This window comes from Tribolium madens, unplaced genomic scaffold (genome assembly GCF_015345945.1).
Source record: "Tribolium madens isolate multiple individuals breed KSU strain unplaced genomic scaffold, Tmad_KSU_1.1 Scaffold_7;HRSCAF=85;Tcas5.2_LG10, whole genome shotgun sequence".
NCBI lineage: Eukaryota > Metazoa > Arthropoda > Insecta > Coleoptera > Tenebrionidae > Tribolium > Tribolium madens.
Window position 1 is genome coordinate 9,190,854 of NW_025401050.1, and position 13,375 is coordinate 9,204,228.

At 35.5% G+C, this 13,375-nt stretch overlaps 3 protein-coding genes across 3 annotated transcripts in view; 2 read left to right on the forward strand and 1 right to left on the reverse strand.

Moving 5' to 3' along the window:
* The first annotated feature begins 247 nt into the window (after positions 1-247).
* Positions 248-8,520, forward strand: LOC123010287 (heat shock protein 75 kDa, mitochondrial). Its single transcript, XM_044407028.1, has 10 exons — positions 248-476; positions 664-1,082; positions 1,127-1,640; positions 1,687-1,870; positions 1,920-2,067; positions 7,547-7,671; positions 7,720-7,907; positions 7,961-8,192; positions 8,239-8,311; positions 8,367-8,520. The coding sequence occupies exons 1-10, from the start codon at positions 371-373 to the stop codon at positions 8,466-8,468; spliced, it is 2,091 nt and encodes a 696-aa protein (XP_044262963.1). The 5' UTR covers positions 248-370; the 3' UTR covers positions 8,469-8,520.
* On the reverse strand, positions 1,432-7,547 carry LOC123010286 (Fanconi anemia group D2 protein). Its single transcript, XM_044407027.1, has 2 exons — positions 7,090-7,547; positions 1,432-5,580 (listed from the first exon to the last, which is right to left on the reverse strand). The coding sequence occupies exons 1-2, from the start codon at positions 7,434-7,436 to the stop codon at positions 2,073-2,075; spliced, it is 3,855 nt and encodes a 1,284-aa protein (XP_044262962.1). The 5' UTR covers positions 7,437-7,547; the 3' UTR covers positions 1,432-2,072.
* Positions 8,521-8,943: 423 nt separating the features above from the next.
* The window catches only part of LOC123010288 (V-type proton ATPase 16 kDa proteolipid subunit), a 7,204-nt gene continuing 2,772 nt past the window's right edge, over positions 8,944-13,375 (forward strand). Inside the window, exons 1-2 of the mRNA XM_044407030.1 lie at positions 8,944-9,141; positions 12,318-12,510. Coding sequence (XP_044262965.1) covers positions 9,060-9,141; positions 12,318-12,510 — 275 coding nt within the window. The 5' untranslated portion in view covers positions 8,944-9,059. The remainder of the gene's footprint in view (positions 9,142-12,317; positions 12,511-13,375) is intronic.

Below are 13,375 nucleotides of genomic sequence, written 5' to 3' on the forward strand. Positions count from 1 at the left end.
ACAAGCAACCCCTTCACAAAAGAAAACACTTCTTTGAAACTACTGCAACAAAATAAAAGCCTCTAGAACAACAACAATTTCAATTTTTAACATTACATTTTTTAAATTTTAGTTATTACCGCCTCCACTGGGGACACCACCTCATTGACACTTAAAAAGCATTCTGTACAATTTTAATCTCACTAAATGAAAATTTGGGCTAACTTATGCATTTTAATTAATTCGTATCAATTTTTAATAACAAATTTGCTTTGTAATTGTTTATTTTTTTAAAAAAGCACTCAGTCGGTATAATAGATTACTCCACGTTTCCATTGTCAAAAATTTCTAGGTTAGAGTGCCCAATATAAACATTAAAGTGAGTCTAATAATGGCAAATTTGGGCCGATTTGCACTCCAACGCGTCTTTTTGTCCGGTCGAAGACACTTAATTTGTACCCCCGTTAATACTTTGCGAAATATTGGCAAAAATCCAGGTGAGAGAAAAAGTGAGGTTACGTCCTAAACCTCTGGAAATTTCCTTTTATTTTGGCCCTAAGACAAATATTTATCAATTGGAATGTGTTTACAGTCTTGTCAAATTTACGACATTGAAATAGTTACATGTGACAATTGTAATCAGCGAATTGATTACCGGTGAGTGAGGTTATGTTTTGTTTTCAGAAACCACATTTTTTGCCCGTTGTACTAGTACTAGTACGAATACAAATGCAGTGTCTGAGGAGGAGCACCACTCGATAATTAAAGATACGGAAAAGCCGAAAGGCGAGCCAACCAAACATGAGTTTCAAGCCGAAACTAGGATGTTGCTTGATATTGTTGCAAGATCTTTGTATTCAGACAAGGAAGTTTTTGTTAGAGAGTTAATTTCGAACGCTAGTGATGCTTTAGAGAAGTTTAGATACCTGACAGTGTCAGACGATGAAGCCCGGAAAAATTTACGTGAGCCAAATCGAGTCCTTGAAATACACATATCAACGGATAAACAGGCCCGGACTTTGACTATACAAGACACAGGGATTGGTATGTCAAAAGACGAATTAATTGCGAATTTGGGTGTCATTGCTCGGTCTGGTTCCAAGGTCAGTTTTAATTTTTCTTCTCACATAATTATAACTGTTTTTAGGCCTTTATTGAGCAACTCAAATCGAAAGAATTGACTTCTGACAGTAGTAACAACATTATCGGCCAATTTGGTGTCGGTTTTTATAGCGTTTTCATGGTTGCCGATAAAGTAGATGTCTATACTAGATCCTCAATGGAGGACCAAGGCTACAAATGGAGTTCCGATGGCACAGGATCTTACGAAATTCAAGATGCTGAGGGGGTACAATGTGGCACAAAAATTGTGCTACATTTGAAAACCGACTGTCGCGAATTTTCCGATGACACAACAGTCGAAAATGTCATAAATAAATACAGCAATTTCATCGGAAGCCCCATTTATTTGAATGGAAAAAAAGCAAATATTGTGCAACCAGTTTGGTTGTCTGACCCCAAAAGTGTAACAGTACAGCAACACAACGAATTTTATCGGTTTATAAGTGGGAGTTATGACGTCCCTAGATACATATTACATTACAAAACTGATGTTCCATTGTCCATACACGCGTTATTATATTTTCCCGAAGGAAAACCAGGTTAGAAAAATTGTAGAAAAAAACTATTATACAATCCGGGTTGTAGGTCTGTTTGAGATGTCACGTGAGGTCGAGTCCGGTGTCGCCCTCTACACGCGAAAAGTGTTAATTAAAAACAAAACTGACAACATCCTCCCCAAGTGGTTACGATTCGTTAAAGGTGTCGTCGATTCTGAAGATATTCCGTTGAATCTCAGTCGAGAATTATTGCAAAACAGCGCACTTATCAGGTATTTATTTAGAAAAAAATATATAAGAGTATTAAATACAAACTTGCAGAAAACTGCGAGACGTCCTAACTAACCGTGTAGTAAAATTCCTTCTGGACCAACTGAACAAAAAACCGGAAGAATATGAGAAGTTTTACGCCGATTATGGTCTTTTCATCAAAGAGGGTATCATAACAAACCCCATCCAAAGCGAAAAGGTGAGTTATTCGAAAACTTCACTTGCGGACTTATCATCTAAATCATCATCATCACTTGGTAATTCTTCTTCTTCTTCTTCGTCATCATGAGTCGAATTTTCGGTGCTTTGGGTTAAAATATCTTCACCTTGCAAGTCACGATTTTTCAAATTTCCCATCCAGAAAGCCGCCGAACACCCATTTGCGACTAAAGCGGCCTTGACTCGATACACCAGAGTTTCTAAAGTGAGCCGAAATTGGGGAACATAGGACATTAAACTGACATCTTTGGTCAGTTTCGAGTAACAACACAGATGGTGGAGGAAACGGGTATTAGATTGGATGGTTTTGAGGATTTCAACCACTTTGTCTGGTTTTGATTTGAGTTCAATCTCCAAGATTGGTATCCCATGCGAGAGGAAAATCTTTAAAATCGCTATTGACTTCTTTAGGAAACAAACAAGATTGAATTTCGTTTCATGAACTTTGACAATAGTCATTAATCCTTGCATTGTGAGTGCAACAGTACGCCATAGAGTCAAATGTTGCGCATTTGTTAACGATTGAATCTCATTTTTAACACGATCGTGCAAACACATCCATAAATTCCGGTAAAAAACATGAAAATTGGTTTTAGTCACACTTTTAAGCATGTCGAGTGAGTCATTCTTACTCGTGAGACTCGGTGCTTGCTCTTGAAGCGTCCCCACAATCCCACACAATGTCTTAATGTTGGCACTACTCAAGTATGATTTCAATAAAATATCAATGTTGGCAGAACTGTGATTTTCCCACTCTTTACTAAGCAATTTACTCGCAGTTTTTGACCGAATTGTAGGACTCGGAGTGATGGAATCCAAAGCCTCCATTGTCTGAATCAAGTGCACTGCGTGTGTCAAACAAGAGCAATATTGTGTCAAGTTGGCAAGCCTTTCTGTCAATTCAGTGATTAGATGATTGGCTGAATGCAAGTCAGTGTCACTCGAACGAAAACTCTTGAGTATGTTTTTAAATAACTCGAGACGTTTTGAGTGTTGCCAACCCGACCAACCCAAAATCAAACATAAACACTCCAAAATTAACCCAAATGCGATTTTTGCATCATCATCGTCGTAGTGTGTGATAATAGTGTCAAAGTGGCGTCTAATGTGCGGAAGGGTTTTAACCGAATCGGTTATAACTTGTAGAGGAGTGATTGCGGTCAAGTGGGACATTCCTAAGTTCGCTCCTTTGGTCAAAAGTGACAATTTCCGGACGTAGTCCTTCAAAATAAAATTCAATTGTTTCAAACTTAGACAAATTTGATTGTCATTTGTTGTCCCAAGTGGGTATTTAAGGAGTATCACTAGATCCGTGTCAATTTCCCTGAAATTGACTTTAAAGTCGTCCCTTTTTTTCCTCGTAGGAGTTTTACTTGACGAGGCAACAGTCGAGTCAAGAAATTCGCGACTTTTCTTCAATTTTTTACGCGGCTGTTTGAGGTCTTTACTAGGCGAGGAACTTCTCGTACTTTGTGAAAGTAAGTCGAAATAACAGTTTGGAAGTTTATGGTCAGGGATAGAGTCTAAAGACTCGAAAAGGAGTTGCTCCAATTCGGTCAAATGATCGATTCTTTGTAGCACTTTTCGTCTCAATTTCTCACTTTTTTGAAGCACAAAACCGCTTATTACCTCTCGAAACCAGTTGATACAATGGAAAAGACAGTCACTTGTTTTCCTAAACTGTTCTAATGAGTCTTTCTGTTCCGATTTGGGAAGAATAACACCACAACCGAGTAAAGCATCAATTGACTCCAAATTGCCATTTTGTTGTTTGTAATGTAACAAACGCAAGAGTCGGAAATGGGGGGCGAGGACCACAATTGAATGTTTGTCCGGTTTGAGGGTCAATTCGGCGATGTTGACGGAAATTGGGGCTTCCATTTCTTCATCGGTGTTCAAATTGTATTGTCTTGAGACCTCCAAATCATCTATAATCGAGTTTGTTGTTTCCGTTATGAAGACATCTTGAAAATCGAGAGTGACATTTTCGTGCAACCATGCCAGAAAGTGTTTATCCAAATTCTCACTTTTGACAATCATTGCTGCCAACTGGTCGTAATACAAGCCGACTAGATCAGGACTACCTGCAGTCGAAGTATTCGCCAATTCGAGTAAAGCAGCTGCATCTTTCGCAACACCATTTAATTGTGCAATGCTAATAATCGAATCTTCGGATAATACGACGTCACTTTGGTCACCATTAACAGTCGCAATGTGTTTGGCCATGACCACCGCCGATATGATCCCTCGGTGTTTCAAACTTCGCACGAAACTCGATAATTGTTTACGGATCAAAATATGGATTTCTTCCCGCAAACCGATCAAGGAGTCATCAGAACAAGTCACACTACATAAAATTTCAAACACTAGTTTTGTGTCTTTGAGTTCGAACGTGTCAAGGATCTCTAAGAGACGCATTAGGATTATGGCATGGTTTGGTGTTTTGGAGATTTCGGGGACCAAATCGAGGATTATGTTGAGGATCACTGTGACATTTTTTTGGTCACTGGAACCGACCAAAACGATCAAATTTTCGAGAATTTCCTGTCGGTAGATTCGTATTGTGTGTTCGTGTGTGAAGAGGAGTTTGAAGAGTGTTGATGCGAATTCGGTGATGGTTGAATCGGTTGATGTTCGTAAAAGAGTTGATCCGATTTCAGTCATTGTATTAAAATAATCACGGAATAGTTGTTGAGGGAAATTCTTCTCAAACAAATGCTCCACTAATCCTGATTTGAAGTGACCTTCTTTTACTTTTTTCCGTATTGTGGTTTCAATTGTCCGTTTCTTCAACTTAGTACTCGCATGTAACATAAACAAAAGGACCAAATCGATATATTTGTGATCATTGGAGTTTTTCATGTTTGAAATTAGACTCAACCAAGTCTCTGACACCACTTTCAAACTCGCCGATTTTTGTAGTCGATTAAAAATCAAGATTTTGCAAGACTCCGTCTCTTTATCACCTTCATCACGTGACATTATCGCATTTAAAGCGTTTCGAATCTTCATCAAGATTCCAGGTAAAGTCCTGCTGTGACAATCCGTTAGTAAAAAATCCAAAAAAACCGGAAATATTTTCATCGAACTTCCGGCCAACATTTTCGCCAAAATATGGTCTTGTATTTGTGTTCGCATGTCGGAAGTTAAATTCAAAGCATTCAAACAGTCGATTATAGCACCGGAAAGGTTATCACTATTATCAAGCATTTTTGCGAGTTCTTCGACGGCAGAATGGTACTCACTATCGGGGATTATCTCAGGGATAGAGTCTAAAATCTCTAATTGGGCGGTATAGGGGGCTATTTCGATAATATCAAGAAGTTTAGTTGTGAGACTTTCGGGAGTTTTAATATGGGGCAAGTAACGCAGTTGGCTTAGAACGAGGCGTAGGTGAGCAGGATCGTGAGCTTCGTCGTCTATAGTTGAGGTGACTTCGTTTAAGAGAATATCGATGATTGGGGGCTGAAGGGGGCTCACCTTGAGGAATATTCTGTAAAAAGTACTGACAATAATTACAGGTTTCTTCTATTTTTTTCAAAAAACATACAAAAATTCAGGTTTTTAACTAATTCAAATGATAGAATTTTGGGTGTCATAATACAGGCTGCGCCAGAACTCGCGCCCCAGAGAAAAATAAGGTAAGATACCAGGAACATCAAAAAAATGTTTAAAAAATTTTATCTATAAAAGTTTCGAAGTTATGAGGGTTTAAAGTTTGCACTTTGACTCTATTTATATAAAAAACATATACAAGATCATCAGTATCCTTAAATAGATATAAAAAATGTGAAATGTCAAAACTTTTTGACAGATAGAATTTTTTAAATATTTTTTTCATGTTCTTGGTATCTTATCTTACTTGAAAATTTTCTCTGGGGCGCGAATTCTGGCGCACCTGTATACTATAATACACAAATGGGGCTAAAAATTATTTTTTCTTCCTTTATTAATTGTCGAACGTTTTAAATTTCATAGCGCCCCCTGGTGGAGTCTAATAGTTTTTAAATGCACTGTGATACAGACTTTTGCTTTAGGCGCCGCGTTTGAAAATTACCAATCATCATCATTGAGTACACAAAAAATGTGATTGTCTTAAGAATGAAATTTTGTTTTTGAGTTATGCTTTTTTTTCAAAATGTAACCATGAATATTTTTTTCGATAAAAACTGAATTGAATGTAGCCGTAGATAATTATTGTAATCCTAATTAGATCACAACCTTTGTAAAAAAAAACCTTTTTGGTCGGTTGCTATTCGAAAAATAAAAAAAATTGCAGAATTCAGAAACATAAACTTTTATTCTTGATAAAACGTGGCATTTTAAGCAAAAAACATACTTTTTGTTTACCTTTTATACTCGTTTTCATTTTAATGTGCATCAAAGTAGTCGTTGAAAGAGATTTAAGGTGGCAACCATGAAAAAATTCAAACAATCCTAACCTCAATCTTCCCTAAAAATTACTTTTTCAAATAAATGTGTACCCCAGGTACCAAAAAATAATTAAAATTAACATAGGGTGGCAAACATAACGATTTTTGTCATTATTGATGTGATTAAATTTGTCTTGAATGACATTAATGACACTTTTTGTGTAAATCGGACTTTAAATTAAAGATTCATTTAGACTTCTACAACCTACTTGATTCACATTAATTTAAAAAAAGAGTATATAAGTCTTTCTTAATAAAAATGATTACCAAAAATATACAATTCACATAATTGGATTAAATATGAAGTAATTGAGTAAATGTAGAGTAAAAAGGCCAATTTTGGGCTAAAATTGACATTTCATTGACAAGTTAAGTCACGTGACTCGGCGATTTATTTCTCAAAGCCAAATTTTCTAATTGAATTATCGCGGTTTCAAGGCCCCTTTTTAGCCAAAAGTGGGTTAAAACAACGTGCACCTGATAAGTGTCAACACCTTATAAATTTATAACCCCCTTGTCAAGTGCATTAACCTTGTTATTGTAAATCTCAATAAATCGTATTTTCTTACCGGAATAAACTTTCTTGTTGAATTTCCATCGCGGCAATATCGTCTGTGCTATCCCCACTGGTCTTTTTTCGAAAAACGGTCGGTAATAAAGCTTTCTTCAAATATTTTTCCTTCCTAATTAAAACTTTGAAGCCTCTGATAAATTTCTCAACGTTATCGTCGTCTTCTTGAATAAATTTTTCAATGTCTCGAACAACCAATGCTTGTTCCTGAGTCAAACCATTGGGATCATCGGTCGAGACTAATTTAATGCCTGAATCTCGGACGATTTGTTTGAAATATTCAGTGATAAGGTTTTTACTAATTTGGGAAATTCCGCTTTGGGTTATACTCATCTGTTGCGTCATTTTTTAACAGAGAAATCAATTTTTCACATTTTCACAATTTTCCCTCCAAGGTTTTTGACACATGACATTTGTCATTATTTAGGGGGAAACTAAAAGTCACTATATTTCAGGAGGATTGCGCCAAATTGTTACTGTTTGAATCTTCGCACAAGAAACAAGGGGAAAAAGTCTCCTTGAACGAATATATCGAGAGGGCGAAGGACTCCAGGACGATTTTTTATTTAGCCGCTCCCAGGTAATTTATTAGTTTTAAAAGAATTCGGAAAATAATACAAATTTGTAGTCGGAGTCTGGCTGAAGCCTCCCCTTATTATGAATCGCTTAAAAGCAAGCAACAAGAAGTCTTGTTTTGTTATGAGCCCTACGACGAACTTGTCCTCATGCAATTGCAGCAATTCAAAGGTTACAAATTGGTTTCGGTGGAGAAGGACATGAGGGACGACAAGGCTGCCAATGATCTCAGTAATTTAGGTATAATTAAATTCTTTGTTGCTTCTGGGGTGTTTTCCATGGTTTTTGCGTAGGTGAGGATAGTTTGAAACGCAGCGAAGTGAACGAATTGTCAGACTGGCTCAAAAATAAACTCTCTGGGAGAGCAGTAGAAGTGAATGCGACCACACGATTAGAAAACCACCCTTGTGTTGTAACAGTTGAAGAAATGGCAGCTGCGAGACATTTCATAAGGACACAAAGCCACCAATTATCTGAAGATCGACGCTACGCGATTTTGCAACCCAAGTTTGAGATTAACCCAAGGTTGGGATAACATTCACAAGGCTTTGTTTTAATGTTAATTTTGCAGGCATCCAATTATAAAAAAGTTGCATAAATTAATGACGAGTGATCCACACTTGGCTGAACTTTTAGCTAATCAGGTAACTTATCAATTGACGCAAAAGGAATGAATAATCCACTTGAGATAATTTTTAGTTATTTGCCAATTCCATGGTGGGCGCTGGGTTGGTAGAAGACCCAAGAGTCTTACTCACGTCAATGAATGCACTTTTAACTAAAGCATTAGAGAAGCATTAAGACTCATTCCCTTTTTTTTTGTATTTAGTACTTAATAAATCGAGTAAATGATGTTGTTAATTGATTTCGTAATGACGCCACGTATTTAATGATCGATTTTCACGTGATAAGGGTGTCGATTTTTTGAATTTGGCGCCTCTAGTCGCGTGCTTGACAGAGAGGAAAAGATGGTGGTCATGTGATTACTCGAGGGTTTCTTTCGACAAGTTTGGGGTGTTTCAAGCGTGGCTTTTACCTGATTGTGTTGCTAAATTCCGTTTCATGATTTGTGCAAAGTGTTTCAAGTGTCGTTTCAACAAAATTGTGAAACTCCCGTGTTCATAAAACCCGAGTCGACGTGTAGTGAAAGTGACATCACAAGATAATCAAGATTGGCGTCTTGTGATTGGCGGTTGTGCGTCCTTGGATCGCGTCTCGACCAATCATCGCCCGGTGTTTACCCGCACTCCACCTGAAAATTTCTAATCGTCATATGACCCATTCCTGCTGGTGGCAGTCGTGTAAGCCATATTTGTCAGTGGGTTCGCTGGTTTAGTTGAGTGTTGTGTGTCTCGTACTCCATTCCGACCTGTAAATACTCCACCGTACAAAATGTCAGGCATCAGTGAAGAAAATCCCGTCTATGGCCCCTTCTTCGGCGTCATGGGAGCGGCGGCCGCGATTATTTTCAGTTGTAAGTGGAAATAAACCCTCCTTGGCTGGTATCGATTTTATCGTCTCGGGCCGCGTTTGAGGCCATCGGCGGCCACAACGGCCTCGAATCACAGTTTTAAAATAGTTTTTGCTCACACCTAGACTTCTATCGCGCTAAATCTCCGCTCCATGGGCGTTTCATATGCCGAAACAGCCCCCACAAGCACTGCGTGACCCACTTAAGTCACATGCCTGACCCACCCTAGTCGGGGGCTTCCCAAAAAGCCCCGAAACAGGTGGGTGGGTGGGTTCCACCTGAGAAGCATGTGACCGCAATAAGTCACGTGAATTTCAGTTACAACTTACATAACCTACAAGTTAGCCCCCTAAAATCAAACCCAAACATTACTCATCAGGTCTAACGAAAATAAATAACAATAAGCAAGAAAATGGCAAAGAGCCAATCAAGGCGTCTGGGACACTTGCCGGTTTGGGGGGGGGTAGCCGCCCCTTACGGCGCCATTTTTACTCATTTTAATCCCTGATTAGATAAGTCGACAGTCATGTGATCTATTGTCTAATTCTGGTTTTGGTAAAAAACTGACTTGTTTGAATAAATGTCCAATGAAGTGTGACACTATTATTATTAAATAACTCATAATTGTTACTCCTTAATTTTGACAGTTGTCACGTGATTACAAGGAAACGCAAAAATGCCACTATCTTTATTACGACTTTGTAAGAAATGTGTTTACTACATTAGCAAAAGCGATAAAACCTATTATTCATTGTTTAATTCTTCCTATTACAATGAAAATTGTCTTATCTCTTGTAAAAATGAAATTCCTGTAGTGAGCCATGGATGAGTCAGGTCACATGACAATGACGTTATCTTGTGACAGGTGACACCTCGAGTACAAAATCTAGTTAGCCTTTTCGAATTGGCAAATAATGAGGTATTTTTTTTTCATAATCTATAATATGAAACAAAATATTGTAAGCGGCAGATGGCGCCTGCGATATAACGTTTTTATCTAAATATTTTCAACGAAATTGAGCCGTTTTGCAATTCTTTTGTTACACCAGTTGATTTTTGTATAAAATTACATCAAGTGGGGTCTTAATCTTATCATTTGATGTATCATATGACCGCCTTTGAATTTTATATCTACTGAAATGTAATTTAGATGTTAAAGTGTGTGTTCATTAATAAAACAAATAGAGTTATGCAATTTTCTCGAGACTGTAACTGTTTTCTGATTGAGGTCATGTGTGCAATTAGTGTTCAATTATACATACCTTGTACATTGAATGAAAGAAAATTATCGAATGAGTGTCATTGTCAAAGTCGGTTTTTGGGTAAATTCAGTTGGCCATGAAAAATTGTCAAGTCACGTGACCAATCAAACGGGATTTGTATGTGCAAAAACAGTTAAAAATTAATATTTTACTTTCATTTGAAGAACGCCATTTTGTAGTTTTTTCATTACGTTACAAACATGACACTGAAAGAAATAGAGTTTACAACTTTCAGTTTAGAAAAAGATGAAACGTTAAATGTTTCTAGGAAATTCTTACGGGATTACACTTTAATGATATCCAATTTCGTGGTAAAAATGTTTCACTGATAAAACTCTGGTTTACATTTATTATCAGTTTTGATAAAGCTTTGAGTAAAAGTAAATACAAATTTTTTGAACTCATGGCGAATCTTGTTTTAACGAAAAATCGATTATACTCTGTAAAAATTTCTTTTTATAACAGAAATACGAGCTGAATTTTTGGAAAAAAATTCTCTGATGTTTTTGACGGAAAATCGTTATAGCGGAGTTCTATTGTACTTACTAAATAAAGTCGCAATTTTTTTTGTAGAAAATATTTTGTATGTTTTGCAAACTGTCATTTTTTTAATTATTAAAATCACAATCAAAACAAAGTTTGGAGGAAATTAACTAAACATTTTTGCTAAGTATTATGATGTTATAACGAAATTCTAATACAGGGTGCGCCAGAACTTGTGCCCTAGAGAAAAATGCCATATAAAGTAAAAAAAAATTATCTATAAAAATTTCGAAGTTGAGAGATTAAACTGCACTTTGACTTTGATTATATCTGTTGGAAAAATAATTTTCCAAATTTTTTTGCTATAGGCTATTATAAGAGGAAACAAGTAACTCTGTTCAATGTTATTTGTCGCTTTTATTGGCAAAATTTTGGTATCTTTACTAAATAACTGTAAATAAATATACCAGGTGAATAAAAAGTATGGAACCAAACTTTTTTTGCTTAAACTATTTATTTTTTGAAAAAAATAATTGATGAGTGCTAAAGTACTATAAAAATGTGATGATTTAACAAGAATAAAATTTTTCGAAATTTCCTTTTGTTTTTGAGTTCTACAAAAAAAAATATTTTTTTAATTGGCAACCCACTATAAAATCATGTTTGTTATAAAAGCTATACTCTAAGGGTTACAACTACATGCTTTATATTTAATTTTTTCAAAAATTTTTTTTCACATAAATTGCAATTTTGACAAAAAAATCGTATAACTCAAAAACAAAACAAAATTTCGTTCTGAAAATACGATCACATTTTTTATATTTCTTTAATTTATATTAATTATTATATTCTGGAGGCAAATGACTAAAAATAAAACCGCTTGGTTCCATACTTTTGTATACAAAATCATCAGTATCGTTAAATAGACATAAAAAATGTCAAATGTCAAATTTTTTTTTCAACATTTTTTCCATGTTCCTGGTATCTTATCTTTCTTAAAATTTTTCTCTGGGGCGCGAGTTCTGTCGCACCCTGTATAGTTGTCATCGAATTTGAACAATTTTAACTCAAAATTATAATAAAATTTATGTTCTAATTCCAATGGCCTACTAGGTTTAAACGTTTTTATTTTTGTTTTAACTTGAAATACGTCAAAAAAGTGTTTTGTTAATCTTTTAATAAACGTCAGATTTTTAATATTTTTTAGTCCAATGCTAGGCTATCCGCGACGTATAAGCATTCGTAATTACAATTTTTCTCTCATTTGTAAGAGAGAGGAGTAGACTAGACTAAATTTAAACCTGTTTATCCTTCACGATTTTAAAAAGCCAGCTGACTAAAAAGCTATAACGCGGTAATTTAAAATCGGACTCTAAACCTAATTAAAAATAATCAAAATCGTCTCTAATGGTCAAAATGTATTTTTATTTTCAGCACTGGGTGCAGCCTACGGCACAGCCAAATCAGGCACCGGAATAGCAGCAATGTCTGTGATGAGGCCAGAACTTATAATGAAATCTATTATTCCTGTTGTCATGGCGGGTATTATTGCTATTTATGGTCTAGTTATTGCTGTTCTTATCGCCGGAGGTATCGAATCCGCCGCCAATAACTACTCGTTGTACAAGTAAGTTCATCAAAGTTGATTACAAATTTGAAACCAACGAAATTTTAGAATTCATCATTTTAAATAATAAATTAATGTTGTTGTTTTGACAAAAAAGAGCAATGAATGTACAAAGGACTACAAATTGATTTTCGTAGTCTTATTTTTTTGAAGTGTCACTAACATCTTTAAAGATGAAAATGTTTTTATCCTTTTCTTTTGACAAAATATGAATCCAAATATGGGATTTACATAAAATAACTACACTATTGAAAAATTGTTTGATGTTAGCGACTGTTTTTCTAAATTCGATTTTCTTAGTTTGTCTTGTGTTTTGGAACTTTAGAAATACGAAATCTAAACACAAAGTATGACATTTCAACTTTATTTAATAACTAATATGAAATATACAGTTTAGGTTGGGAAGTGATCAATTGAAATGTAATACATATGACAGTTCAGATTGGAAAATGACCTATTTCCAACCTGGAAGAAACTGATAAGGAAGTGATCACTTCCCAACCTGAACTGCCATAAATCATGTTTTTCAAAATGTGATAAATTCTTTATTAGCTTTCTGTTTTTTTTAAAGAGAATGATTGTGAATAAAATAGTATACAGACCTTGGTGATCATTGCTTTGTTGTGCCTCGGCTTGGTCATAAATTTTCGCCTTGGTAATGAAGCACTTCCCGTCTTGGTATGTAATCTACTATTGTTTCTTTTCTTTTTTTTGGTTATTTTAAAACAACATACTTTATAATTTTTTTTTTATTTTGTACTCCTAGCATAAATTTTATTATCAGGTATCAAATTATCAATAATTTTTAATGTGTTTTTAATTTGTTTTAGGAGCTGTAATTTAGGTTTTAATAATGTTGTAAACT